Source organism: Trichomonas vaginalis, chromosome VI (genome assembly GCF_026262505.1).
Source record: "Trichomonas vaginalis G3 chromosome VI, whole genome shotgun sequence".
Classification (NCBI taxonomy): Eukaryota; Parabasalia; order Trichomonadida; family Trichomonadidae; genus Trichomonas; species Trichomonas vaginalis.
This window is the reverse complement of record NC_067208.1, coordinates 8,479,170-8,506,980: the sequence shown is the minus strand read 5'-3', so window position 1 is coordinate 8,506,980 and position 27,811 is coordinate 8,479,170. Positions and strand designations below refer to the sequence as shown.

The 27,811-nt window shown below is 34.5% G+C and overlaps 10 protein-coding genes and 3 pseudogenes across 13 annotated transcripts, besides 3 other annotated features; 6 read left to right on the top strand and 7 right to left on the bottom strand.

The window, feature by feature from the left end:
- Positions 1-9,333: part of a mobile genetic element that runs on past the window's edge.
- Positions 9,334-9,398: 65 nt separating this feature from the next.
- Positions 9,399-9,800, bottom strand: TVAGG3_0828820 (protein of unknown function, DUF4106 family; the record flags this gene model as incomplete). The annotated part of the gene is made up of 1 exon (XM_051248377.1): positions 9,399-9,800. One exon carries the CDS (start codon positions 9,798-9,800, stop codon positions 9,399-9,401), a length of 402 nt encoding a protein of 133 aa, XP_051083852.1.
- Positions 9,801-10,281: 481 nt separating this feature from the next.
- Positions 10,282-10,572, top strand: TVAGG3_0828810 (uncharacterized protein; the record flags this gene model as incomplete). The annotated part of the gene is made up of 1 exon (XM_001294587.1): positions 10,282-10,572. A coding segment is annotated over one exon (291 nt), but the record flags the coding sequence as incomplete, so codon positions are not given.
- A 224-nt stretch (positions 10,573-10,796) lies between these two features.
- Positions 10,797-11,642: a mobile genetic element.
- A 20-nt stretch (positions 11,643-11,662) lies between these two features.
- Positions 11,663-27,811: part of a mobile genetic element that runs on past the window's edge.
- TVAGG3_0828790 (protein of unknown function, DUF4107 family) lies at positions 12,311-12,736 on the bottom strand (the record flags this gene model as incomplete). The annotated part of the gene is made up of 1 exon (XM_051248376.1): positions 12,311-12,736. One exon carries the CDS (start codon positions 12,734-12,736, stop codon positions 12,311-12,313), a length of 426 nt encoding a protein of 141 aa, XP_051083851.1.
- Positions 13,323-13,981, bottom strand: TVAGG3_0828780 (annotated as a pseudogene). The gene has a single exon. A coding segment is annotated over exon 1 (659 nt).
- Positions 15,253-15,742, top strand: TVAGG3_0828770 (uncharacterized protein; the record flags this gene model as incomplete). The annotated part of the gene is made up of 1 exon (XM_051248375.1): positions 15,253-15,742. A coding segment is annotated over one exon (490 nt), but the record flags the coding sequence as incomplete, so codon positions are not given.
- Positions 16,094-16,870, bottom strand: TVAGG3_0828760 (uncharacterized protein; the record flags this gene model as incomplete). The annotated part of the gene is made up of 1 exon (XM_051248374.1): positions 16,094-16,870. One exon carries the CDS (start codon positions 16,868-16,870, stop codon positions 16,094-16,096), a length of 777 nt encoding a protein of 258 aa, XP_051083849.1.
- On the top strand, positions 16,888-17,923 carry TVAGG3_0828750 (annotated as a pseudogene). Its single transcript has one exon. A coding segment is annotated over exon 1 (1,036 nt).
- On the top strand, positions 18,388-19,956 carry TVAGG3_0828740 (keratin-associated protein family; the record flags this gene model as incomplete). The annotated part of the gene is made up of 1 exon (XM_051248373.1): positions 18,388-19,956. The coding sequence occupies one exon, from the start codon at positions 18,388-18,390 to the stop codon at positions 19,954-19,956; it is 1,569 nt and encodes a 522-aa protein (XP_051083848.1).
- On the top strand, positions 20,282-21,082 carry TVAGG3_0828730 (integrase core domain containing protein family; the record flags this gene model as incomplete). Its single annotated transcript, XM_051248372.1, has 1 exon — positions 20,282-21,082. The coding sequence occupies one exon, from the start codon at positions 20,282-20,284 to the stop codon at positions 21,080-21,082; it is 801 nt and encodes a 266-aa protein (XP_051083847.1).
- Positions 21,880-22,200, bottom strand: TVAGG3_0828720 (organellar and viral DNA polymerase type B; the record flags this gene model as incomplete). The annotated part of the gene is made up of 1 exon (XM_001287113.1): positions 21,880-22,200. One exon carries the CDS (start codon positions 22,198-22,200, stop codon positions 21,880-21,882), a length of 321 nt encoding a protein of 106 aa, XP_001287114.1.
- TVAGG3_0828710 lies at positions 24,018-24,418 on the top strand (annotated as a pseudogene). Its single transcript has one exon. A coding segment is annotated over exon 1 (401 nt).
- TVAGG3_0828700 (uncharacterized protein) lies at positions 24,576-26,936 on the bottom strand (the record flags this gene model as incomplete). Its single annotated transcript, XM_051248371.1, has 1 exon — positions 24,576-26,936. The coding sequence occupies one exon, from the start codon at positions 26,934-26,936 to the stop codon at positions 24,576-24,578; it is 2,361 nt and encodes a 786-aa protein (XP_051083846.1).
- TVAGG3_0828690 (HNH endonuclease family) lies at positions 27,018-27,602 on the bottom strand (the record flags this gene model as incomplete). The annotated part of the gene is made up of 1 exon (XM_051248370.1): positions 27,018-27,602. One exon carries the CDS (start codon positions 27,600-27,602, stop codon positions 27,018-27,020), a length of 585 nt encoding a protein of 194 aa, XP_051083845.1.

The window sequence follows — 27,811 nt, the reverse complement described above, 5'->3', positions numbered from 1 at the left end:
ATCGTTTATGTTATAGCCAAGTATTTCAATAACCACTCCTCGCTTTTGCTCGTCAATGGTTTTAGCAAGTTTGCCATTACTACTTTCGATCTAATTTATGTCGAGGGTAAAACGCAATCGAGTCGGCAAGCTTTTATAAGATATCCATTACCTTGCGTAGAGTCTACGATATAATAGTTTCTACTTAACCTTAACGTTTCTTTTGTCAACGGCTTGTCGTCAAGACTACAACGAACTTTTGTACCAGGAATGAGGGTAAAATTGTGTTGAATTTTCTGATATTTTGTGTTTGGCTTCGTTTCTTTTGTATATACTTTTCTTCTTGTTGTGTGTCATTGAATTGGTTGTAATGCCCTGTTGTAGAATGTGTTGAGGAATTATATACTTCGAGAGAAATGTTTCATTGTTTCTTCGGTAAAGTCTCGCTCTTGGTTTAAATCTCTGAGCGTTCTTATGAAGCGGTTTATGATGCCGAGTAATGTTATGGTTATGGTCTTCAGTAGTGTAGTGAGTTATGTTATGCTTAATGAGAAAATCTGTGATTTCATTGCTGAGATATGCACTGTCTTGGTCTGATGTTAAAGTACTTGGCTATGTTCTGCTACAAACTTTTGTAAAACTCTTAACACTTCACGAGTTCCTTTATTTTCATTATATACGCAAAAGCTTTACGAGTGTAACATTAATGAAGATGAGGAATGGTTTATGTCCTCCTTTTCTTGCTTTGAATGAGAGTGTCAAATTGGTATGCGTCAGGAGTGTTGGAGTAAATTGGTAAAAAGTAGTCGTAAGGGTTTATTTTTTTGTTATGTACAACATTTTTTGTCAAAGAACTTCTTTTCACTTCAGCTCTGTTAGTTAAATCCACAACTCTTTGCGGCTTCATTGAACTTCTTAATGACCTCCATGGATGTGTGTTCGAATACTCTCTTTCAAGCTCATTTATGTAAAAGTTAAATTTAGTAATTTCATGCTGTTCGCTCTTTTGGAGCTCAAGGACTTTCAGGCCGTTCTAACCCATGCATAAACGTCATATAAGGTGGCATATAGTCTGCTCCCACTTCCTGTTGGATTTGTTTGTGAAAGTGTGTGAATGTTTTCCTGTGGTTCCACAGAAAAATCCTGCGCTTGAATCTACTGGGTCGCTTGAAAATATCATATCTATGCATTCCCTGTCTATCTCGAACCTGCTCTGCAAGATTTGTTAACCTCTTTTTGTTATTGAATGTGAATGATTACCTGTTGTGTTTGTAGTTCCTGTATGAGTGTGCGCAGGTAAGTTTTTGTTTCTTAATTTTCTTTGAGCCTCCTGTTTGCTTTGAAAGAGTTTAGCACAGTATAAGAAATTTGTCTACAATCTGCTGCCACGTACCAAAACCCAGAACTGTTGCTGGATTTGTTGAGTTCATTGACGTATAAATAGAACCAACAGGATATAATGTTTGAAGAATCTGAGCCTTCATTGTTTGAAGTTCATGTTTAACGTTTATAACTTTATTGCATCCTTCAATATTTATATTGTTTGTTATTAAACCATTAGAAAAGTAGGAGGATAAATTCTTTGTTCTGTACAGTCTGCACCGTTTTTCCTGTTTTTGTTACTATTTCGATGCATGCTTTAATTCTCTTAATCTTGTTTGTTTGAAATTCTTCATGTGTATGGTTCTTGGTCGGCTTTTCCATTAAGCGCAGCATTTACTTCGACTTCTTTGCATAATTTTCCATCTACATAGTTTTGTCGGCTTTCTTATCTAACATTGCTGGTAGTTCATATGCTTCAAGTTTCTGGCATGATCTTCGATATTCCTGCAACTGTTATCTAAATTGTTTAGTGTATCTTTTAACCTGTACTGGATTCTCTAAAGGTGCACTTGAAACAAGGGTATAGTTCAATATTTGTCGTCTGCCACTAACAGTAGTGAAGGATTTATTGTATGTTCTTTTGTCAGCTTTACTATTTAATGTAGCTTGAAGTTCATTTATATCGGAGATGTTGTGTTTATGAGATTTCAAAACTTTGTTCATTGCTTTCGAGTTCAACTTTGTCAGCTTTACTTTTAAATAGCATCTTCAAACGTTATTTTGTTGCTAACTCTCAATGTAAATCTTGGTTCAACTAATACACCGTTAACATTGAAAGTAGAGGCTAAATTTCACGCGGTATAACCAAATGCTTCTGGTGCTTAGCTACATCATACTGTACAGTACAGCTTATGTCATAACCTTTAGCACGAATGTATTTATATCTTCTTTCATTAACATTTTTTTGTCTTCGGCTTCATCACTTCGTTTTAAATATCCATGGTAGTCCGTTATAATCTGTTCGTCTTGAAGTTATATAATGAAAGTGGTTTCTTGACTTTATATCACTTCAGAGCTAAAAGCTCATTTTTGTCTGCTTTTTCGGCTAATTTCTCATTAACATCATCACTTCTCTAATTCAACTCTTCCGCCAGAACTCTTATTATCATTAATCTTTTCATTAATTTCGGTAATTACGTCATAAAGACTATATTCTGTTTCGGTTCTGTAAAATAATGAGTCAAAATTTCTTTTCATCATTACATCGCTGACATTAATGATATCACCAATTCCTTTTTTCATTTATTCTCTTCATTAATTCTGCAATAATTGGACGAATATATGAATCTGTTAATTTATTTCTTGCATCGAGGTTATAGAATGTTTTGAAATTGAATCATTAACTCCTTAAATAAAATCAATAACTCAGGAACACGTTTTTAAATGCTCGAATAACCCGACCATATTCCTGTTTGTTCATGTTCATTCGTTTACCCCGTCGTTTTAACGTTGGTTTATTATCTCTAACCATTCATCAACGCAGCCATAACTAGGGTTTGTTCTCGCTACCTGTTTCGAAAAAGTCCGTCCGTTCTGTACGGTATATTCTAAATGAATTTCTTTGTGTTTGTTTAAAACAATTTGAAACAAAGTCTTTAAAACATCTACAAAATTGTCCTGTTTCACCTAATGTTCTTGCGCATTACAAGCTCACCCATTCCGCTTTTGACCCCAAAAAACGTCATATTGTCATTTTTCACTCTGTATAAGTGTCCATTCAAGCGAAACATAACACCCGCATTCGCTAAGCTGAAAATGAAATTAAGTGGGATCGACACTTAATTCCACTTCTTTTTCAATCTTCAACGAACACTCACTAACATGAGATTTTAAGTATTCTTTCGTTAAAATCGTTTCCCGATGTTATGTTCCCATAATACGAACTATACACGTCAAAAGTTTAAGCACGAATTCAATTCGTCGTTGGATGCTTTATATTTCATTACACCGCTTTTAATCGATAGTTTTTGCTCACCTCTCTTAGAAGCATATTGAACATTAATGAATGATTATATGTATTTCGTGATGAATTAAAATACAATGATTTCTTCAATTTAATGACGCCTTTAATGATTGCATTTTACTGTCCGAATCCCTTTAAAGTAATATGAACTGTCAATTTATGAAGGTAACACTGCAAACCGTTCTGAGTTTGGAAAATGCTTAGTTGGTGCAGGAATATTAATATGATATAATGTCATTGAATATCCATTAAGTGACTGTACAAAGTGTTGTCGTTTGATTGAATTTTCTCTTAGCATCTGTTATATAATACGGGTTAATTTTATTTTCTGTACGTTTCTTGAATTAAAGATATTTTCGCTAACAATGTTTTTTGTAAACTGGTTTTGGAACAGCTGTGTGAAAAACCGTGAATCCGGAACTCTTACCGATTCATCACGCTCCTTAATTAAAAGGCCATTGCACATGTGGTGTAGTGCTTGGGTCAAATCTTTTTGGGTTATGATTCAACATATATTCTAATTGCTTTATAAACAGACCTATATACGGTTATTATATCTTTTTTTCAATATTTCCACCGTCCCTTTATTAAACGCCGATAGATACATGGAGTTAAAATAGGCGTCAAAACTTTTCATAGTCCTTCCGATTTTATGTATTTTCTCCAGTATTTCCATTCAAGTGATAACAATATATCTGTCAGTAAGTGTGACGAGAGTATTGACCCAAAAATATAAACCGTTAGCTTCTGTCAGCTTCATACGCATATTGCGCATACTCATATTTTACATGAGAATAAAATGTTGTTCTATTTGCAAAAGTACAGACCCAAACGAATACGGGACGAGTAAAGCACAAACAAACTTGGTCTTACAGAATGAGGCGCTTTGCATGCAGAATGGTTGACTTCAATACTATCGCTTCATTCGTTATAACAGATGAAACAGATTTCATGGAATTGAAATTTAGATTGGAAAGAAGAGGCACGAAATAAGATTTCACAATAATGTAGAGTATAAGATGGAAACATTAGCTGGAGTGTTAAATGCTCTCATAATACTACAAACAAGGATAACGAAGAAAACTTATGAATGTTAAATCTTATTGCAGAGTTTTGAAGTTCAGTTATGTGAAGGAGTTTAGAGATACCAAGAAATGAGTCATAAGTTACAACTTCTTTGGGTGCATACCATATGACATTTTTCTTTGAAAAGTGTTGACAAAACGATTGAGATGAAATCTGTTCCATACGTATGTTATGGTAATTGTTTATACATTGAGTCTAAAATAGCTAATGTCACGATTTCAGGAGTTAATAGTAAAGGTTTCAGTAGAATATAAATCCTTCTGTTATGTCAGTCAATTCAATGTTCATTCCAAACGTCCTGTCATAGCAACTCATTTAGGTAAATGGGTTCGCATTAGTCCTCTATAATTTGACAGACATGCAATTCAGACTTGTTGACTTTCAAGGAGAGCCTGTAGAACTGAAGCACCAGTGGCGAATGACTGTTGAAGTTGACTTTTAGAAAATATTAAATGCAACAGCTTACAGAAACTCAAGCTAAAAATATAAGTATGATGTTGTATTAGGTCCATGAACTTTGGTTGTTGCTGTTTGATGAAACAAATGAAAAGTTATGTCAGTCAAGCAGAACAAAAATATTGTGTTAGTGAAAACTGCACCAAGTCAATAAGATAGGTTTGCATTATGATAGATGACGTCGATACTGTTGAAGTAAGTTTGGGATAGACTATTACAAATGGTTAACTTGAAAATTTTTTTTTGGAACGACGGCGCCCCAAAAGCCCAAGATTTGGCTCAAAGGACTTCCTGACTGCTTTAATTTACTAAAACATTTTCAAACAAGCTTTATAGTCAGTAGAATAGTTTTGTATACTGCGTTCGAATATTTATACTTTAAACTCAACTCCTGTAGTTCCTGGCGTTTCAATGATGCGGATGTTACCTATTTTCATGAATAGTGGAGTTTGACCACAGCGTTCGATTCAGGTCGAGATAGTCAATGACACATTGTTTCCTGTTATTCGTGAAGATAAGATTTTCAAGGTCCTTCCTTTGTTAGAATTATTTGGTTCTTGCTTATAAGATTTGTCAAAAGCCTTCTTATCGTTCTTTGAGTAAAATTGTTTGGTATAACTGAAGAAGGTAATTGGTCTACGTTATCTGAAGGATTTGTTTTAAACATTTTGTTAAGGATTGTCGTTGGCTTCTCTTGAAAGAATTTGGTCCAGTGGTGGATACTCTAGACTTAACATCTGATGTAGCGTTAGCGTTTGAAGCTGTGTTTTAAATTCAACGATTTCAGCTCTGGTTCTGGTTCTTTCAAACCTCTGAACTATAGTTCTTTTATGACAATATGTTTGTCGTTCGTGAGTCAACATTTGATGTTGGTTCAATTGGAACATTAACCGGCACCAGTAAGATGGATTTGCTTCCTCATTTCATATAGAATAAAACCTTTATTATTATGAAATGAACAAATATAGCTCGACAAGGGTTTGAATTTAAAGCTAACGAATGAAAATAATTGTTGAATTCACTGAGACAGGAGCTGTTGTATAAAGATGTAGAACTACTGAACAAAAGAGCTAAGGGAAGAAGCAGGAACATGAAACAAAGTGGAAGCTATAAAAATTTATGTCAATGATTGGCTTCAGGAGTTTTCAAACATAAAGTATGCGAAAGTTATAGAGTTTATGCTCTTCAAAGGTGATAAAGCCTTCACCCATTTAAGAACTAGCTACTTCTAAACGCATATCCTTCAAAAGCTAAACGGATGGAAGAAGTGGATGATATGAATGACACGCAAAAATATTAATAACAGAAATGGCGACAGAGATCATGGAATATTGTTTGTCCCATCATCATGAAGGTTTAAACTTAAAACAATCGTTGGTCGTTCCCATGGAATAATTTTTGACTTTAATGGTATTAGTCATTATATGAATCTCAAGGTTTCTATGGACGAGAGAGATGAGAGACTGAGTGGATATGCTTCACCAAATATTTCAAAAGTAATGTATATCACTGAACTGTTTCCAAATGAGTTCAATGTTATCATACCGGTGAAACCTTGAAAGATAACGAAGTCAGTTATGAACTTTCTATGTTTAAAGCTTAAAAATCCATGTTTGCATAAGTATTGCTACAGTTAAGTGGTAATGTCTGACTTATTTAGTTATGATGTAGCTAATGGTGAGTCTGCTTTTGACCACTAAACCTTTTCCGAGCGAAGTGGCGTCACAAACGAGCAGAGTGTTTGAAGGGATACTTTTTTGAAGGGATTTTGAACAAGTTTTGACAGATGTAGTTTGTAAGTCGTTTCATAATCGTAAACTCCTGAGTACTGACGTAAGTGGTGTTTGTCAATAATTCTTTCCATCTCTTTCTGAAAGTCTTTTGCATTCCTGACTGTATGAACTCTACATAGCATAATTATTTTCCTCTTACGTCGAATATGTAACGTTGAAGAAATCAATTGAGTTCACTGTCTGGAACTTAACGACAAGAGATGCGAACTTTACTCAGAATGTTTTCCGTGAATCCATAGAGAAAGCTGATATAATGATGGTCAAAGTAATATTACGTTTCCTAAACGCTCTGTTATGAGTATATGACAATGAGGTGAATGTCTTACTGAACCCATCTTTCACAATAGAAAATACACACCATTTGAACAGAACTCATAATCTTGCTGAAAAGGAAGAATAAGAGAAGAGTTAAGTTTGTCTGTAGTTTCATTCATGTCTTCATCTACGTCATGTATTATAAATGCTTCATTTTATCTCCATTAAAAATGCAAGTCAGAAATATTCAGAACATAGCACCGAGTCTAATGACAAGAGTATAAAGATATACTTAATAACAGTTATGATGAAACCAACCAAAATTCAAGAAAGTCAGTATACTTTTATGAATATCCAAGACACTGGGTAGAGTATGTAAGAGGTGAGAAAGCTATTGAAATAAGACAAGTTAGAAGTATTCCAGCAGGAAGGACAATATTATTGAAGAACTTTTAATGTTTTGAGATATAATGATGAAACAAAGAAGCAAGATAGTTTTCCTGTTGCTGTGTATGAACTTAGATACAGAGATGACATGGAAGTTTTTAATACAAAGCTTCAAAACGGTAGTATGAGAACAACTTAACTGCGGAAGGACATCCATTACCTTCAGAAAGTTACCATAGCATATAATTTTGAAAACAAACTCAATAGATTTTAAAGTCGTCTTCTGCAAAGAAGTCAGGTTTTACATTTAATGAAGCAGATGTATATTCGAATGAAAACTTCAAAGCTATTGCATGGTTAGATAATGACGATTGCTTTAAGAAAATATTTAAATCAGTGACTCAAAAGATGTCAATAAGATGACCTTCGTGTGGAATGTTACCATCAACGTTTACAGTAGAAGGTTCAGCAGGATTGCTTACAAGATTGTCAATTGGTGGTATTGGTCTCGTGAGAACATTGTTTATTCCAGTATAAGTGAATTTGCTGAAAATCTATATTATGTCTTTCAAACTACATGTATTCGCCACCGAAGCATATAGTATAACAAACTTTGTCAGTAAGTTTAACATAAGACTTGTCGAACCTTCTTCAATGAAGAAATGTTGTGCTACCTAAAGATGGAAAGGATGGACTCATTATTGAGATGATTTTAATAGCATATTAAATGAGCTTGTTCTTGAAGGTCATTCATGATGAAATAACTGTTGTAGAAGATGTTAGCAATTGTTCAGACATTTTGAAGCGTATAGATGAGATAAGAAAGAAGTTTATGAATGAGAATGTTTATGTTTCATTGACTTTCTCCAGTAACGAGAACTTTTATGAGATAATATTGAAGAGAGATGATTTTAATATGGTGTAAATGGTAGCTTGACAGCTTTAGGCGCAATGGGAACAAAAGCATTAGCATTTGGAGCAAAAGCACTTGGGGCTTATGACGCAGTAAATAAAATGAGTGGAGGAAGGGTTTCGAAGACATTAGATGCAAATAAAGGGAAGATTGGAGGCTGGGTTGCAAAGAAGTTAAGATTAAATAAAATAGGGCTCATAAATAAAGCATCCAATTTGGTTGCGACTGAGTCAGAAAATGCTTTAGGAAAGGACGATGAGTTTGCAAAACACGCAAAAGACTTTAATGACCAGATGAAAGGTGAAACAATGCATTTAAATAGATTCGATGGAACTAAAGAAAATGTTTCTTCTCCACCAGTAGTTCTTCCGTATGGTCCCTATGGAATGTATGGAAATCCTTACGAAAGACCATTTGACCCATTGACTGGTGGAAGTAACTGGTATCATTACGGACGAAGAAGAAAGACAGTCAAGTTGGAGACAGACTTGAAGAAAGCAACTAAAAAGAAACCAAGGAAGAGAGTTATAAAGCAATGAATTCAACATGGTGAAAAAACAGGTGAAAAAAGAGGTGAGATCTCACCACTTCACCTAAATTTATTTTTCACCTCTGACAACGTTTATTTTTAAGTTTATTTTATTATTTAGCGAGAACGTTTATTTTTATATAAATGACAGAACAAAAGCAACTCATTCGAATTCCACAGTATAACAAACATACATTTAAACATTTATTCTTCCTTCCTGAGCATAACATGTTCTTTCAAATACATCCGAGACCAGTTGACTTTTCATTGACTGTTTATAAAGATAGAAATAGTTATATCATTAAACCATACGATGACGAAGGTAAGTTATGTAAATTGTACGTTAAGAAGTTAGAGAAAGTTTATGGCTTCAAGTATGACTACAATAGGGTTAACACTGATGATGAAGATATTGAGGAAAATTTATGAGAACATTAGTGAAGTCGTTAGTGAGAACGATAGTGAGAACGTTTATTTTTACAGTAGTGAAGTCGTTTGTGAAAACATTAGTGAGGTGAAGTGGTTGGCGGTTTTGTAAATATTTAAGGTTAAGTTAGTGTTGTCGTTTGTGTTGTAAAATATACGTTAATGTTAAGTTAGTGTTGTCGTTTGTGTTGTAAAAATATATGTTAATGGTTTTGTAAATATTTAAGGTTAAGTGGTGTACGGAGGCGCGCAGTGCCTCAGTACACGACTTAGCCATACTAACTTCTTTTCGTTTTCACTTATTTGTTTCTGTATGTCTATGTTTGACTTTTTGACATCTGTTATTTGATTTTTGAGTGAACTCAAATTCATTTGACTTTGAGGGTTATAAGCTGTTCCGTCTGCAGCTCCACCATAGCCTGCCATTTTCGCTAAAAGTGCCGCTCTTAAACCTCCACTCTGTGCACCAATAACTCGGCTTAAAAGCATAGGGTTGCTTGACATTTGTTGCAACATAGTGGGGTCATTCATCATTTGTTGTTGCAACTGTTGTTGTGGTGTCAGTTTTACTATTGGATGTTTCAATGCTCCCTTCCTCTTACGTATATTCTTACGTAGCTTACGTGGCATTTTAAGTGAAGTTAAAAAGCGGTTTTTGACAGATGTTTATATGACACTTTTTGTTCAGCACAAAAAACTACTCGGTCAACGTGTTGTCAGTTTTGTAAAATAACCGTCCGATCTCATTCTATAAGGGAGAAAAGGCTTCTCAAAGTATACTTCCTTGGAACGCCTGTAACTTTTCCTGTAGCGACGATAGACCCTTACTTGTCCGGACAAAGTTATACTATTTTGAGTGCTCTACAAAAAAGTCAACGGCGACGACTCTCAAAAACCGTTGTGTAAAAAGTTTTACCGTTGGACAAAAAAGTATATATAGAAAACAAAAAACGTTTATAGTTCATTCAATATTTGAGATGGAACGGTTTGCCAACGGTAACTATTAAATAAAATAAAAAAATAGAGGGGGTCTCCGTTGGTAAAAACCGTTTATTTTAAACTCTTATTTGAAAAAATAAAGTGGTCGGTTTTTTCACTTCATTTTAGCTCAATGTCATACCAAGACAGTAGCGATTCCGATTCAACTATCCAGGAAGAGGATTGTCATCCTCCACGGTCACTCCCAGTCCCAGATGACACTCCAAAGACTCGCTTTGACCCCGAGCAATCTAACTTCCAATTGCGCCAACAATTGCAGTCAAAAGCTGATGAATACATGGCTTCTTCTATAGAAGAAAGTATAGAACAGACCTCAGAGTATTCTACAGCTCTTGGTCAACTAGTTTCGGCGACAGTCCAATTCGAACAAATTTGTTCGAATTCAATTCAATATGCAGACGAACTTGTCTGCTATTGTCCCACTCTTGTAAGAGTACTTCAAGAACGACTCTTCAACCAGTTGCTTCCTACCTTACGCAGCCCAATTCAAATTCAATTTGCCCGTGCAGCCATAAACTTCACTCCGTACTCGTACAGCTATGACGAGGATGAACTAGCTGACGAGTACGGAGCCGAAAATGTTGGCTGGGTTTTTCGCACAACTCCTTGCGAATTCCAAGTTGAAATTCTCGTAAACGAAAAAGAGAATTTGACGCAGTCAAATCCTCTCTCTCAAAAAGTGGACTTTACATGGCAAATTTCAAATGCATGTAAGGTCCACTTTGATCAGTTTCAGGATGGAATTGGAGGCCATGAGGTACTGACATTGCATCAGTATCTCATAGCCTCCAATCCCTTCAAAAAATGGGAGAAACTTTGGTCGAATAATTTAACATTCGGCCAAAGTTTCTCCCATAATTAATGAGAATGAAAGGGTAAGAGGCATATAGGGTCACTATATACCTCTTACCCTTTCATTTTCATTTGGAGGTCAACAAACCCGGAGTTAATTGCAAACAATTAACTCCAAATTTGTTTATGTTAAGGAAGGAATTGGAGGGTAAGAGGTACATAGTATGAATATGTACCTCTTACCCTGCAATTCCTTCTAGAAAGTTCCAAAACTTTGGGTTAATTGCAAACTATTAACCCAAAGTTTTGGAACTTTCAAGTGGAGATGGAAGACTTTGGGGTATATATTAATATAATATACCTCAAAGCCTTCCATCTCCACTACAAATGGGAGAAACTTTGTCCGAATAGTTTAACATTCGGACAAAGTTTCTCCCATCTTTCAATGTAATTGCTACCTGTGAGGTACTGACTTGAAGTCAGTGCTTCACAGGTAGCAATATCCAAAAATTTAAAAACATTTTATCAGTTCGTTAGAGAACTAGAGCCTCCTAGGTACTGAACCAGAATCAGTGCCTAGGGGACTCTAGTGATCTATATAAATCTGAGAAACTTTGAGGAAATTGTTCGACATTTCCTCAAAGTTTCTCAGCAATTTAGCGAGGAATGTTCGTTATCGTGAGTTAGTATGGTTAAGTCGTGTATGGTGGCACTGCGTTCCACATTACCCAATACTTGTGAATTTGACACTTTACAAAACCGTTAACGTATATTTTACAACATGAACGCAAAAACTAACTTAACCTTAAATATTTACAAAACCGCCACCCACTTCACTTCACTAACGAACTCACTAATGTAAAAATAAACGTTCTCACTATCGTTCTCACTAACGACTTCACTAATGTTCTCATAAATTTTCCTCAATATCTTCATCATCAGTGTTAACCCTATTGTAGTCATACTTGAAGCCATAAACTTTCTCTAACTTCTTAACGTACAATTTACATAACTTACCTTCGTCATCGTATGGTTTAATGATATAACTATTTCTATCTTTATACACAGTCAATGAAAAGTCAACTGGTCTCGGATGTATTTGAAAGAACATGTTATGCTCAGGAAGGAAGAATAAATGTTTAAATGTATGTTTGTTATACTGTGGAATTCGAATGAGTTGCTTTTGTTCTGTCATTTACATCCAAAATAAAATAAAAAATTATTTAAAAATAAACTTAAAATTAATGATATCACCACCCTCACACGTATGAAAACATAGCGCAAAAATAAATTTAGGTGAAGTGGTGAAATCTCACCTCTTTTTTCACCTCTTTTTTCACCTCATGAATTCATTGCTTTATAACTCTCTTCCTTGGTTTCTTTTTAGTTGCTTTCTTCACGTCTGTCTCCAACTTGACTGTCTTTCTTCTTCGTCCGTAATGATACCAGTTACTTCCACCAGTCAATGGGTCAAATGGTCTTTCGTAAGGGTTTCCATACATTCCATAGGGACCATACGGAAGAACTACTGGTGGAGGAAGAGTTCCATCGACTCTATTTAAATGCATTGTTTCACCTTTCATCTGGTCATTAAAGTCTTTTGCGTGTTTTGCAAACTCATCGTCCTTTCCTAAAGCATTTTCTGACTCAGTCGCAACCAAATTGGATGCTTTATTTATGAGCCCTATTTTATTTAATCTTAACTTCTTTGCAACCCAGCCTCCAATCTTCCCTTTATTTGCATCTAATGTCTTCGAAACCCTTCCTCCACTCATTTTATTTACTGCGTCATAAGCTCCAAGTGCTTTTGCTCCAAATGCTAATGCTTTTGTTCCCATTGCGCCTAAAGCTGCCCAAGCTACCATTTACACCATATTAAAATCATCTCTCTTCAATATTATCTCATAAAAGTTCTCGTTACTGGAGAAAGTCAATGAAACATAAACATTCTCACGGCTTCGCCCTCACCGCTTTGCGGTCTATCTAACTTCTTTCTTATCTCATCTATTCGCTTCAAAATGTCTGAACAATTGCTAACATCTTCTACAACAGTTATTTCATCATGAATGACCTTCAAGAACAAGCTCATTTAATATGCTATTAAAATCATCTCAATAATGAGTCCATCCTTTCCATCTTTAGGTAGCACAACATCTTTCATTGAAGAAGGTTCGACAAGTCTTATGTTAAACTTACTGACAAAGTTTGTTATACTATAATGCTTCGGCGGCGAATACATGTAGTTTGAAAGACATAATATAGATTCTTCAGCAAATTCACTTATACTGGATTTTATAACAATGTTCTCACGAGACCAAATACCACCAATTGACAATCTTGTAAGCAATCCTGCTGAACCTTCTACTGTAAACGTCGATGGTAACATTCCACGAAGGTCATCTATTGACATCGTTGAGTCACTGAATTTAAATATTTTCTTAAAGCAATCGTCATTATCTAACCATGCAATAGCTTTGAAGTTTTCATTCGAATATACATCTGCTTCATTAAATGTAAAACCTGACTTCTTTGCAGAGATGACTTTAAAATCTATTGAGTTTGTTTCAAAATTATATGCTATGGTAACTTCTGAAGGTAATGGATGCCTTCCGCAGTCAGTTGTTCTCTCACTACCGTTTGAAGCTTTGTGTTAAAAACTTTCATGTCATCTCCTGTGTCTAGGTTCACATACACAGCAACAGGAAAACTATCTTGCTTCTTTGTTTCATCATTATACTCAAAACATTAAAGTTCTTCAATAATATTGTTCTTCCTGCTGGAATACTTCGAACCTGTCTGATTTCAATAGCTTTCTCACCTCCTACATACTCTACCCAGTGTCTTGGATATTCATAAGTATACTGACTTTCTTGAATTTTGGTAGGTTTCATCATAACGTGTTCATAGTATATCTTTATACTCTTGTCAGTTAGACTCGGTGCTATGTTCTGAATATTTCTGACTTGCATTTTTAATGGAGATAAAATGAAGCATTTAATACATGACGTAGATGAAGACATGAATGAAACTACAGACAAACTTAACTCTTCTCTCATTCTTCCTTTCAGTAAGGACTATGAGTTCTGTTCAAATGGTGTTTATTTCTATTGTGGAAAGATGGGTTCAGGTAAGACATTTAACCTCATTCGTCATATACTCATAACAGAGCGTTTAGGAAAGACTCATATTATGACCAAATCATTATATCAGCAACTTCAGACTCTATGGACTCAACAGCGAAAACATTTATGTCAAAAGTTCAAGCCTCTGTCGTTAAAGTTCCAGACAGTGAACTCATTGAATTTCTTCAACGTTACATTCGACGTAAGAGGAAATATTATGCCATCGTTGAATTTATACAGTCAGGAATGCAAAAGACTTCAGAAGAGATGGAAAGAATTATTGACAAACACCACTTACGTCAATACTCAGGAGTTTACGATATGAAACGACTTACAAACTACATTCTATCAAAACTTTCAAAATACCCCTTCAAAAAATATCCTTCAAACACTCTGCTCGTTTGCGACGACTTCGCCGGAAAAGGTTTAGTGTCAAAGCCACTCACCATTAGCTAACATCATTACTAAAGTCAGACATTACCACTTAACTGTAGCAATACTTATGCAAACATGGCGTTTCTTGCTTTAAACATAAAACGTCTCATAACTGACTTCGTTATCTTTCAAGGTTTCTCACGTTATGATATTGAACTCATTTGGAAACAGTCAGGTATAACATTACCTTTTGAAGAAATTTGGGAAGCATATAAGTCTCTCATCTCTCCTCGTTCATACCTTGAGATTCATATCATGACTAATACCATTAAAGTCAAAAATATTCCATGGGAACGACCAACATTGTTTTAAAGTTTAACCTTCAATTGACTGATGGTAAACAAATTCCATGCATCTCTGTCGCCATTTCTGTTAATATTTTTGCTGTCATTCATATCATCCACTTCCCATCCGTTAGCTTTTGAGGATATGCGTTAGAATAGCTGTTCTTAAATGAAGGCTTTTCACCTTTGAGAGCATAAACTCTATAACTTTCTGCATACTTTATGTTTGAACCTCCTGAGCCATCATTGACATAAATTTTTATAGGCTTCCACCCTTTGTTCATGTTCCTGCTTCTTCCCTTAGCTCTTTTGTTCAGTAGTTCTACATCTTTATACACAGCTCCTGTCTCAGTGAATTCAACAATATTTTCATTCGTTAGCTTTACATTCAAACCCTTGTCGAGTATATTGTTCATTTCATACATATAAAAGGTTTTTATTCTATATGAAATGAGAAGCAAATCCATCTTAGCTGGTGCCGTTAATGTTCCAATTGAACCAACATCAAATGTTGACTCACGAACGACAAACAATATTGTCATAAAGAACTATAGTTCAGAGTGTTTGAAAGAAAAAGAACCAGAACTGAAATCCGTGAATTTAAACTCAGCTTCAAACGCTAACGCTACATCAGATGTTAAGTTAGAGTATCCACCACTGGACCAAATTCTTTCAAGAGAAGCCAACGACAACCCTTACACAAATGTTCAAACAAATCCTTCAGATAACGTAGACCATTACCTTCTTCAGTTATACCAAACAATTTTACTCAAAGACGATAAGAAGCTTTTGACAAATCTTATAAGCAAGAACCAAATAATTCTAACAAAGGAGGACCTTGAAAATGTTATATCACGAATAACAGGGAAACAATGTGTCATTGACTATCTCGACCCTGAAATCGAATGCTGTGGTCAAACGCCACCATTCATGAAAATAGGTAACATCCGCATCATTGAAACACCAGGAACTACAGGAGTTGAGTTTAAGTATAAATATTCGAACGAGTATACAAAACTTTCAACAGAATATAAGCTTTGTTTGAAATATGTTTTAGTAAATTAAAGCAATTTGTAATATCTATCCAAAACTTCTTCAACAGTATCGAACTCATCTTCATAATGCAAACCTAATCTTATTGACTTGGTGCAGTTTTCACTAACACAATATAGCGCTTTGCGCTCGGCGCCTTTGACGCCTTTTTCTGTTCTCTTGACTGACATAACTAACTCATTTGTTTCATCAAACAGCAATAACCAAAGTTCATGACCTAATACATAACATTCATACTTTATATTTTTAGCTCTGAGTTCTCTTGTAAGCTGTTGCATTTAATATTTTCTAAAAAGTCAACTTCAACAGTCATTCGCACTGGTGCCTTCAGTTCTACAGGCTCTCCTTGAAAGTCAACAAGTCTGAATTGCATGTCTTTCAAATTATGAGGACTAATGCGAACCCATTTACCTAAATGAGTTGCTATGACAGGAACGTTTGGAATGAACATTGAATTGACTGCATAACAGAAGGATTTATATTCTACTGAACCTTTACTATTAACTCCTGAAATACCTGTGACATTAGCTATTTTTGACTCAACGTATAAACAATTACCATAACATACGTATGGAACAGATTTCATCTCAATCGTTTTGTCAACACTTTTCAAAGGACATGTCATATGGTATGCTCCCAGAAGCAATTGAACTCTATGACTCATTCGTGTTATCTTAAACTCCTTCGCATAACTGAACTTCAAAACTCCTGCAATAAGTTTAACATTCATTAAGTTTTCTTCGTTCTCCTTGTTTATTGTAGTATTTATGAGCGCATTTAACACTCCAGCTAATGTTTCCATCTTATATTCTACATTATTGTGAAATCTTATTTCGTGCTTCTTTCCATCTATTTCAAGCTCCATGAAATCTGTTTCATCTGTTATAACGAATGAAGCGATAGTATTGAAGTCAACAACTCTGAAAGCAAGCGCTTCATTCTGAAGACCTAAGTTTGTTTGTAGCTTTACTGTCCCGTATTCGTTTGGGTCTGTACTTTGCAAATAGAACAACATTTTATTCTCATTAAAATATGAGTATTGCTGCATATGCGTATGAAGCTGACAGAGCTAAACGTTTATATTTTGGTCAATACTCTCTCACACTTACTGACAAATATATTGTTATTTCTGATGGAAATACCGAGAAATACATAACATGGAAGGACTATGAAAAGTTTGACCCTATTTTAACTCCATGCACTATGCCATTCATTGTAAATGGTGAAGTTGTCATGAAGAACGACACAACTGTTTATAGGTCTGTATATGAAGCGTTAGAATATATGTTGAATTATAATCCCGAAAGATTTGACCCAAGCACTACACATGTACAATGCCTTTTATTAAGGATGGTGAAATCGTAAGAGTTCCGAATTCAACGGTTTATACTGCTTCAAAACAGTTTACAAAACATTTTAGCGAATATCTTTAATTCAGAAACTACAGAAATAAATTACCATATATAACAGATGCTAAAGAAATTAAATCAAAAACGACAACATTATTTACGTCACTTAATGATTTAATGACTTATATCATTAATATTCCTGCACCAACTACAGCATTTGATCCAAACTCGACGGTTTGCAGTGTACCTTTCATAAAGTCGCAAACGGACTCTTTGAGTCCTGAAGGTCTTTCAGACCGAAGCGACCAGGGCGAAGCCCATGACAGTTCATTAATGTACTTTAAGGGATTCAACAGTTAATGAATCATTAAAGGCGTCATTAATGAAAATCATTGATTTTAACTCATTCACGAATACATATAATTCATTCATTAATGTTTCATATGCTTCTAAAGAAGGTGAGCCAAAAACTATCGATAAAGCGGTGTATGAAATAAAAGCATCAACGACGAAATTGAATTCGTTAACTTTTGACGGTGATAGTTTCGTTAATGACATAACATCGGGGAAAACAATTTTAACGAAAGAATATTTAAAATCTCATGTTAGTGAGTTCGTTGAAATTGAAAAAGAAGGTGGAATTAAGTTCGATCCACTGAATTTCATTTTCAGCTTAGCGAATGCGGGTGTTAGTTTCGCTGAATGGACAACTATACAGAGTGAAATAAATGCAATATGGACGTTTTTGGGGTCAAAAGCGGGAATGGGTGAGCTTGTAAATGCTGCAAGAACATTAGGTGAAACAGGAAATTTTGTAGATGGTTTTAAAAGACTTGTTTCAAATGTTTTAACAAACACAAAGAAATTATTTAGATATACCATACATAACGGACGGATTTTCGAACAGGTAGCAACAAACCCTCCGGTTATGGCTGCGTTGATGATGGTTAGAGATATAAAACCACGTAACGACGGGAACGAAGAACATGAACAACAGAGCCCAACGGGCTCAGAGCCACATAGTGGCGAGGATACTGGTCGGGTTATTCAAGACATTAAAAACGTGTATCCTGAAGTTATTGATTTATTTAGAGGAGTTAATGATTCAATTTCAAAACATTCTATAACCCTCGATGAAGAGAATAAATTAACAGATTATATATTCGTCATTATTGCAGAATTAATGAAGAGAATAAATGAAAAAGGAATTGGTGATATCATTAATGTCAGCGATGTAATGATGAAAAGAAATTTTGACTCATTATTTACAAAACCGAAAACAGAATATAGTCTTTATGACGTAATTACCGAATTAATGAAAAAGATTAATGATAATAAGAGTTCTGGCGGAAGAGTTGAATTAGAAGTGAATGATGTTAATGAGAAATTAGCCGAAAAAGCAGATAAAAACCATGTTCATTATATAAGTTCAGACGAACAGATTATAACGGACTACCATGGATATTTAACACAGAATGAACAAATAAGCACTGAAGATGTTAATGAAAGAAGATATAAATACATTCGTGCTAAAGGTTATGACATAAGCTGTACTGTACAGTATGACACAGGTAAAGCACCAGAAGCATTTAGTTATAACGATGAAATTTATGCCTCTACTTTCTCTGTTAATGGTGTATTAGTTGAACCAAGATTTATGTTAAGAGTTAAGTCAAAAATAACGTTTGAAGATGCTATTAAAAGTAAAGCTGACAAAGTTGAACTCGAAGCAACGAACAAAGTTTTGAAATCTCATAAACACAACATCTCCGATATAAATGAACTTCAAACTTCTTTAGACAGTAAAGCCGACAAGAACCATACACATAAATCCTTCACTACTGTTAGAGCAGACGACATAATATTGAACTATACCCTTGGTTCAAGTGCACCTTTAGAGAATCCAAGTACAAGCGTAAAAGATACACTAAACTCCTTAAATAGTAAATGTATGAACATTGAAGGTCATGTCAGAAACTTTGAAACACATGAACTACCAGCAATGTTAGATAAGAAAGCAGATAAGAACCATACACATGATTTCTTCACAACTGTTGGTATAGAAAGTATTGAAGGAACGGTTGAAGGAACTGGTGGGGAGGGCGGAGCCCCGCCGCACGCGGCTGCATTATATTGGAAACCTCCTAACTTTCCACAAGGTTTAACATCGGAGGAAAACATAACGACGATGAAATACATTAGATGTAGAAATGTTTATGTCATGGAGGATGAAAATAATGTTAAATTCACTGCTCAAGATTTATATGATAAGAAAGCTGACAAAACAGAGCTTCAAACATTAAAGACAGAAATACTTCAAACATTATATCCTATAGGTTCTATTTATACGTCAATGAACTCAACAAATCCAGCAACAGTTCTGGGTTTTGGTACATGGCAGCAGATTGTAGACAAATTCTTATACTGTGCTAACTCTTCAAAGCAAACAGGAGGTTCGAAGAAAATTACTGAAGCAAACCTTCCACCGCACACTCATACAGGAACTACAAACACAACAGGTAGTCATTCACATTCAATAACAAAAAGAGGTTATACAAATCTTGCAGCAGGTTCGGATAGACAGGGAATGCATAGATATGATATTTCAAGTGACCCAGTAGATTCAAGCGCAGGTATTTTCTGTGGAACCGCAGGAAATCATTCACACACTTTCACAACAAATCCAACAGGCTCGGGTAAAGATTACATGCCACCATTTGTGACTGTATTTGCATGGTATAGAGTTCAATGAACGCGCTTGAGCCTAGAATAAAATCTTTATTTTTACATAAATGAGCTTGAAAGAAGTATTCGAACAACATCCATGGAGGTCATTTAAGAAGTTCAATGAAGCTGCAAAGAGTTGGGGATTTACTAACAGAGCTGAAGTGAAAAGGTTCTTTGACAAAAATGTTGTACATCAAACAAAAATAAATCCTTACGACTACTTTTTACCAATTTACTCCAACACTCCTGACGCATACCAATTTGACACTCTCATTCAAAGCAGAAAAGGAGGACATAAACCATTCCTCATCTTCATAAATGTTAACACTCGTAAAGCATATGCGTATATAATGAAAAATAAAGGAACTCGTGAAGTGTTAAGAGTTTTACAAAAGTTTGTAGCAGAACATAGCCCAAGTATTTTAACATCAGACCAAGACGGTGCATACCTCAGCAACGAAATCACAGAATTTCTCATTAAGCATAACATAACTCACTACACTACTGAAGACCATAACCATAACATACTCGGTATCATTAACCGCTTCATAAGGACTCTCAGAGATTTAAATCAAGAGCGAGACTTTACCGAAGAAACAATGAAACATTTTCTCGAAGTATATAATTCCTCAACACATTCTACAACAGGACATACACCAAATTCAATGACACAACAACAAGAAGAAAAGTATATACAAAAGAAACTAAGTCAAACACAAAATATCAGAAATTCAACACAATTTACCCTCATTCCTGGTACAAAAGTTCGTGTAGTTCTTGACGACAAACCATTGACAAAGAAACGTTTAAGGTTAAGTCGAAATTATTATATCGTAGACTCTACGCAAGGTAATGGATATCTTATAAAAGCTGCTGACGACTCCATAGCATTTTACCCTCGACATAAATTAGTCGAAAGTAGTAATGGCAAACTTGCTGAAACCATTGACGAAGCAAAGCGAGGAGTGGTTATTGAAATACTTGACTATAACACAAACGATGACACTTATAAAGTAAGATATGAAGGAGGCGTTGAAGATGTTATACCATCTAAGAACTTGAGAGAATCTAAACCAACTCATCTGGGACCATTAGAGCGGGAGTACTGGAAAGATAAAAACATGCCAGAAAGAATAAGAAAATTCTTCTAAACTTTTTCGTTGGATGTAAATCAGACATGAATGAGAACAGTCATGATATCATTAATGGTACCATTTATTTTTGTCATAAATTTACACCAAAAATAAGCCGCTAGCGGCAAGGGCGAAGCCCATAATTGAGGTGAAGAGACCCAAAGGGTCAGAGCCGCAAAGCGGCTAGGTGAGATTTCACCTGTTTTCTCACCTCTTTTTTCACCTCTTGAACTTTTTATAACATTCGGTCATAACTTCATCAATTTCATTTAAATCACGATTTAAAAACTCATTGACTTCATCTTCAACCGTGTCATCTTGTAATAAGAATATTTTCTTTAGTTTCATGTCAACATCCCGAACAGCACAAAGGATAAAATCATATTCATTTCTTCCGTTAAACATACTTTTTCTTTCTCGTTCATCGTTAAATAAATTATTGAAAATATAAACAGCGGTGTAAAAGTTATGTACTGTGTTAAATGTTGAAGCTTCACCTATTTTAGATTTTAGGATTCTTTTAGTAAGTAAATTGTTATCGTTCTTTCTCTTTTCCTTATCGTTCATGTCGAACCACATATCCTGTATTTCATCGAATTTACGAACTATAGAATCCGTCATTTCCCTGGTTAATGAGGGGTAATCATTATTAATTTTTTCATATAATTTGTCCATATGATTTTCATCGACGTTTCCGGAAAGCATTTAATTAAAGCAAAAATATATTATAGGTGAAGAGACCCAAAGGGTCAGAGCCGCAAAGCGGCTAGGTGAGATGTCACCTCTTTTTTCACCTGTTTTCTCACCCCAGTTTTTCACAAGCGTTTTACATGAATTGTACGATGTATATTTGAAATCCTAAACAATTTCGTAGCTTCTATTTCTTCTGTCAGTATGTCAAAAGTTTTAACAATGCCGAAAGTTTCTTTATACTTCTTCTTGACGTCAGATAGAAGGAAATCTTCTGCAGTTGGATAGTTTTTGTTCAGAAATGCTAACATGTTCATTTTATTTTCTGCTGGCTTTTCTGCTTCTTTCTTTAAATCTGCATAGTCGTTTCGCATTCTTTCTATCTCTTTGACGGAGTAGTTATATTTCCTAATTGCTGCTTTACATTTAGAACATTGCGGGTTCATTTTTGCGTTATCCATTGAAACCTTACCTGCTAAAACAACTAAAGCGTCAATGGTTTTCTTTAACTCAAAAGCAGTTGGTCTTATCTGTTCGTTCCATATTTTACCTCTTCTATCTTTATCTCTTATCTGCCATACACATTCAGCAACTAACGAAACAAAGTTATCGTAGGTCTTAAACTCCCCGGATTTATATATGTCAGAAACATTCTTATATACCATGTCGCAATCTTTGTCCATAACCTTATGGTTGCAATGAAATCCTAGAACTCATAGTTTACCTTTCGAATGAACTTCTTTATTTCTACTGAGTCAGTAACTTTCACTTCTATTTCATCGAATTCAGGAATAGTTAGTTTTTGATGCTGAATTTCAGGTATTTAGGTAAATGGTCAATAATGTCCTGCATTTCATAAAGATACTGTTCATTTGTTTCATCTTTCGCACTACAGTCTAAATTACTTGTTAAAAGTTCTTGCTTTATCTTCTGGATTTTTGTTTCGAAAGTATATGAAGAAGGAATGAAGCTTTTCATCTCTACTAACATAGATGTTGGATTCATGACTAACGAGTTTGGTGAAGTTGTTGTGGACAGAGTCCCGCCGTTCGCGGCTTGAATTGTTGTTGTGCCGATTGTTGAAATCATATCTTTACATACAAAATAAAAAAATAAATAAAAATAAAACTAACGTTATTTTTCTATCTTAAGGAAATTCATGAAAATTCAAGACCCTTTGGGTCTCGCCGCTTAGCGGCTGAGGGTGAGAAATTAGGTGAAAAAAGAGGTGACATCTCACCTAGCCGCTTTGCGGCTCTGACCCTTTGGGTCTCTTCACCTATAATATATTTTTGGTCATTTACACTCATTTACGAAGAAGTTATGACAAAGCATTTACGAAGAAGTTATGACAAAGTCACGAGGGTGAAAAAAGAGGTGAGAAAACAGGTGACATCTCACCTCTTCACCTAAATTATATTTTAGGTCAAAGCTTCCACGAGAGAAAAGATTCCACGAGAGAAAAGATTCCTCATTCGCTAAGGATTCCAAAAATGAAAAAATCATTGATTTCGGCTGAGAAAAAACAGCAAAACCCTTCTTCCACGGGAACAAAGAAATAAAGAAGAAATAAAGTAAATTTTTTTATTTATTCCCGTGGAAGATAGAGCACTTTTATGATACTTTTTATTCACGACAAACAAGACAAATAAAGAAAATAAGAAAATACGGCGCTGTCGCGGTTCGAACCACAGACCTTGACCCCTCCATAACACCACCTTAGACCACTGTGCTACGTAGCCTGTCGACATAAGATTTTATAAATTGCATATTTGACGTAAATTTATTTCCATCTGGCTTCCCACCGCATAAGATATTCATACGTGTTTGTAAGACATTCATTAAACTTCTTTTCTATCATTGCTAATCTTGCGTTATTTTTTTCAATAACTTGTCTGTATTCTTCATCATCTCCAGCAGTGTTTGGGTCTTCACGTTTAAAATATTCATTGTTAACCAATTTTTTATCTACAAATTTTATTAGTGTTTGATTCACTTCGTTATGATAACGGTCATATTCTTTCAATACGTAAGTGAAGACAAAATGCGTCGTACCTTCAATCTTAAAGCTTAAAGAACTTTCAACACAGTTTTGAGGGTCTGTCAGTGCGTCAATGAGATAGTATTCGAAGTCAGTCAATAATCTTTTTAAAGTCATTTCATACAGGATAAAATTTAATGTTGTGAAGAAATAGTGTTTATCTCAGAAAAATAAAGTTAGTTTTTATTTTATTTATTTTTTTATCCTGTATGTAAGACAGTAATGTCAACATTAGAGAACACAACAACTGCTATCGTTCATGAAGCCATAAATGAAGAATACGAATACATACAATATAACAAACAATTGAGACTCATTCGTTCAGTCAAGATGATATGTATCAAATGCAAAGTATAATGAACGCTCTTCGTTCTACAAAGCAAGCATATCATTGGTTTGAAAACCAACAGGCAAAAGAACTTTTAGAAGAATTTCCTCATATGATTGCTTCCCTCGGAAAACCGAGGGAAGAGATTCCGTACGAAAATCGCAAGAATTTGGCACCTGGTTTGAAAGGTTATTATGTTCATAGACTTTTAGTAAATGCTGTAGCAATGTGGGCTTCACCTCGTTATGCATGGCATGTTTACAGACTTCTTGACAACAGTTCAGGAGGAAGGTAGTTATGAATTATTTTTGCACAACCGAAGGTGCTACCATGCTACCATGTGCTACCAGGTCATTTAACTTCTCTGAAAATTACTGACAACACGACATTTTGACAACACAGCAGGATTAATGCAAAAATAAATTCCAATCATACTTTATAAAGCTAGACCTTCAGGTCTCGCCGCTTCGGTCTGAAAGACCTTCAGGACTCAAAGAGTCCGTTAGCGGCTCATTTACAGGTATTTCATCGTCAGTAAATGAATCCTCATTATCGTTTGGTTCAACCTGTTTATATAATCCTTTCATTTCTTCTTTCAAAACATAACACCATGTTTGTTTACCGTCTATTCTTCTATGTTTCCTATCACATTTATCCTTAATACTCATTTGGAAATTCTTGTCTTTCATGTCTGATGGTTTGCAGAATAGAGCATTTTTACACGTCATACCTGCACACAATTCATCATAATGTGTATTTATCCATACATCTAAAGGATTTGTTGATAATTCAATTAAATCTTGTTTGGCTTCAGTCATCGGTATGATTCGTACATTAAATGATGAAAGGTCATATTGCATAAAATACGTCAGTAAATTATCATAAAATTCCTTTGTGCATGAATCCATTAAATTCTTGAAGTAATCAAATTGACCCTTGAATTTACCATTAACTCTTAAAACTACGTATCTTCTGTCTCCAACTTCAATTTTGACAGGGTAGACGTTGTTAGTTACGAAAATGAAGTTTGCAACGTTCTGAGCTGTTCTTCTGGGTTGATTCTTTTCATTAATTCTTATCTCATTATCCGTAATAATTGATTTCAAAGCGTTGAAGTTTGCGAGTCTATCTTCACCCACATTCTTGAGTTCATTAAGTATAAGAAGCATTTTATTTTCAACAACTGAGTTGAAATTACCCGTTAGCTCACTTATTTCAGTAATGTTTTTACATGAATAACCAGCGAGGAGTTCAGAAATAATGTCTGTAAATCTGTTTTTACCTGTTCCCTGAAGTCCTTTCAAAATAATTGCTGTTTCATTCTTGATTCCGGGATGTTGAATCATTGATGCAATCCAGCCGAGAAGGTATTTATACACTTCATCGTTATTATCACAAATGGCTTCTTTAATGAAATTCATAAACATCTCAATTTTTGAGTAATCTGGTTTTTCGAAAATGTTGTATTTATAACCCTGAAACGTTGAGAAAACATCTGGGGAATCAGATTTAAAGCAAACACCCTTAACGGTTAATGAAGACAATTGATTTAGTAGTACATCCCATGCTGTTATGGTTTTACCTTCTTCTTTAAATAATTTAATCATTTTGAGTGACTCTTTCATGTTTGACTGAAGAACAAATGATATTTGATTCATTTTGTCGTGGATATTATAGTCCTTTTGAATGAAATATTTGTTTCCACAATCTACAAAACGAATTACACGTGATAAATCCTCAATTACTTCAGAACTGTTTTTATACTGATGATTTTCAGCCTTGCGTCTAATATCTGTTATCAAAAACGAGTCATCAAGTTTGATATCAAATGTTATTTTTGGCTTACGTAATAAAGGTAAAACATATTCATCATAATATTCCTTTTGATATAGTTTTAGAATCTTCACCAAAACAAATGGAGAAGTCATTAAATGTGCATATCTACCACGTGCTTTTTCAAAATTACTTTTTGCATTTTCTGTTAAGCTGCAGAAGTTATAAACGTTATCGTATGCTTCATTAATTAAATGATCCGGTAACGAATTAATTGCTTGAAACAGTGTGAATAATGTTATTTCTTTTTCTAAATTCATGTTTCCACCGTCATTATGTACTTCAAAATCACAGATGCCATCAACTATGCTTTGAGCTAGTTTATCGTCAATGTTTACATCTTTGTTTTCATTCATGATATTCTTTATTTCTTCGTTCTTCTGTTCAACTCTTACCTTAATATTCAAATCATTTAATATATCGTTTACTGTTCTGGTTAATGTTGAATCATAACTTCCACGAATGAATGAGTATGTATTGATTGGTTCTGTTGCATTCTTGCGAACTCTTGAATCAGCCATAACCACTAATGAACGCTTTGAATCATCCATAGAAGTCATTATGTCAATATCATAATCATTGCAAGAATAGCATTTAATCATTCTGTTCGAAACTGAATAGAAGAAATTAGTGTTGCAATAAATGTGAAGACCTCCTGAAGCGGTTTTAACGATAACATCTTTATCCGAAAGTTTTGATAAAATGTCTTTTCTAACTGTTTCTTTAAGTTCATCATCGTATGATTTATTGATATCAACATCTATAATCGTTAAATTTGATATTTTATTTACTAATAAAGCCATACCAGTTTTCCTTCCTCTTCCTCCATCATGTTTGAGGTAGTTATGTAAATCAATCTTGTTTTCACCAATTCTTTCGTTGAGGGTTTTAGTTTCTGCCACAACTAATTCCTCAGCTAATGAATCAATAACTTTTTCATCAGAAACGATATAGTTGCTGTTGTTGTTTGTTGCTGTCATTTATATAGGAATAAAAAAATAAAAATAATTCATAACTAACTTTATTTTTCTGTCTTAAGGAAATTCATGAAAATTCATGGTTCAAAACTGAATATCATATAACCTCTTGAAAACGTTTAAACGAACTTGAACTTTCTTTCCTTCAGTATCCGTCAAAGTAACATATGCAATTCCTGATTTTAGGAAACAAACATGCATTTTTCTATAGTTAACTCCTGTATAGTAATAGAATGCGTCCTCATTCTCAACATAGTAGTAGAACTCTAAGTCATGCTTTCCATAAGAGTTTATTTCAATTGCTTCGTCAGATATTTCATCAACGAACTCATAAACTATATCACCATACTTGCTTTTATTTCTATTGTTTTCAGATCTAGAACACCAACGAAGGTTTGAGATTCTGTTGTCGTCTCTTTGATGGTTTATATGGTCCACACACGGTAAATTGTTCGGATTGGAAATAAAATGAGTAGCTATGAGAACATGTTTTTGGTACTTTTTGAGGTTTAATGTTACACAAATATAACCTGTTCCTCTGTTATATTCATGTATAATTCTCTTGGTTTCTTTCTTCCTTATTTCAAAAGGCTCAGAACAGTGAATTTCATACTCTTCATCTTGTAAACATTCTTTCCATACATTTTGACCAACAAGTTCAGTGTACATCTGTCTTTACATACAAAATAAAATATATTTTTTTAAAAAACTAAAATATATTTTTATTTCGGGAAAATTCATGACAAAAACATTTACGAAGAAGAAGTCATGACAAAACATTTACGATGAAGAAGTTTATTTCCTGTGTTGTTGTCAAAATGTCGTGTTGTCATGAATTTTCAGAGAAGTTAAATGACCTGGTAGCACATGGTAGCATG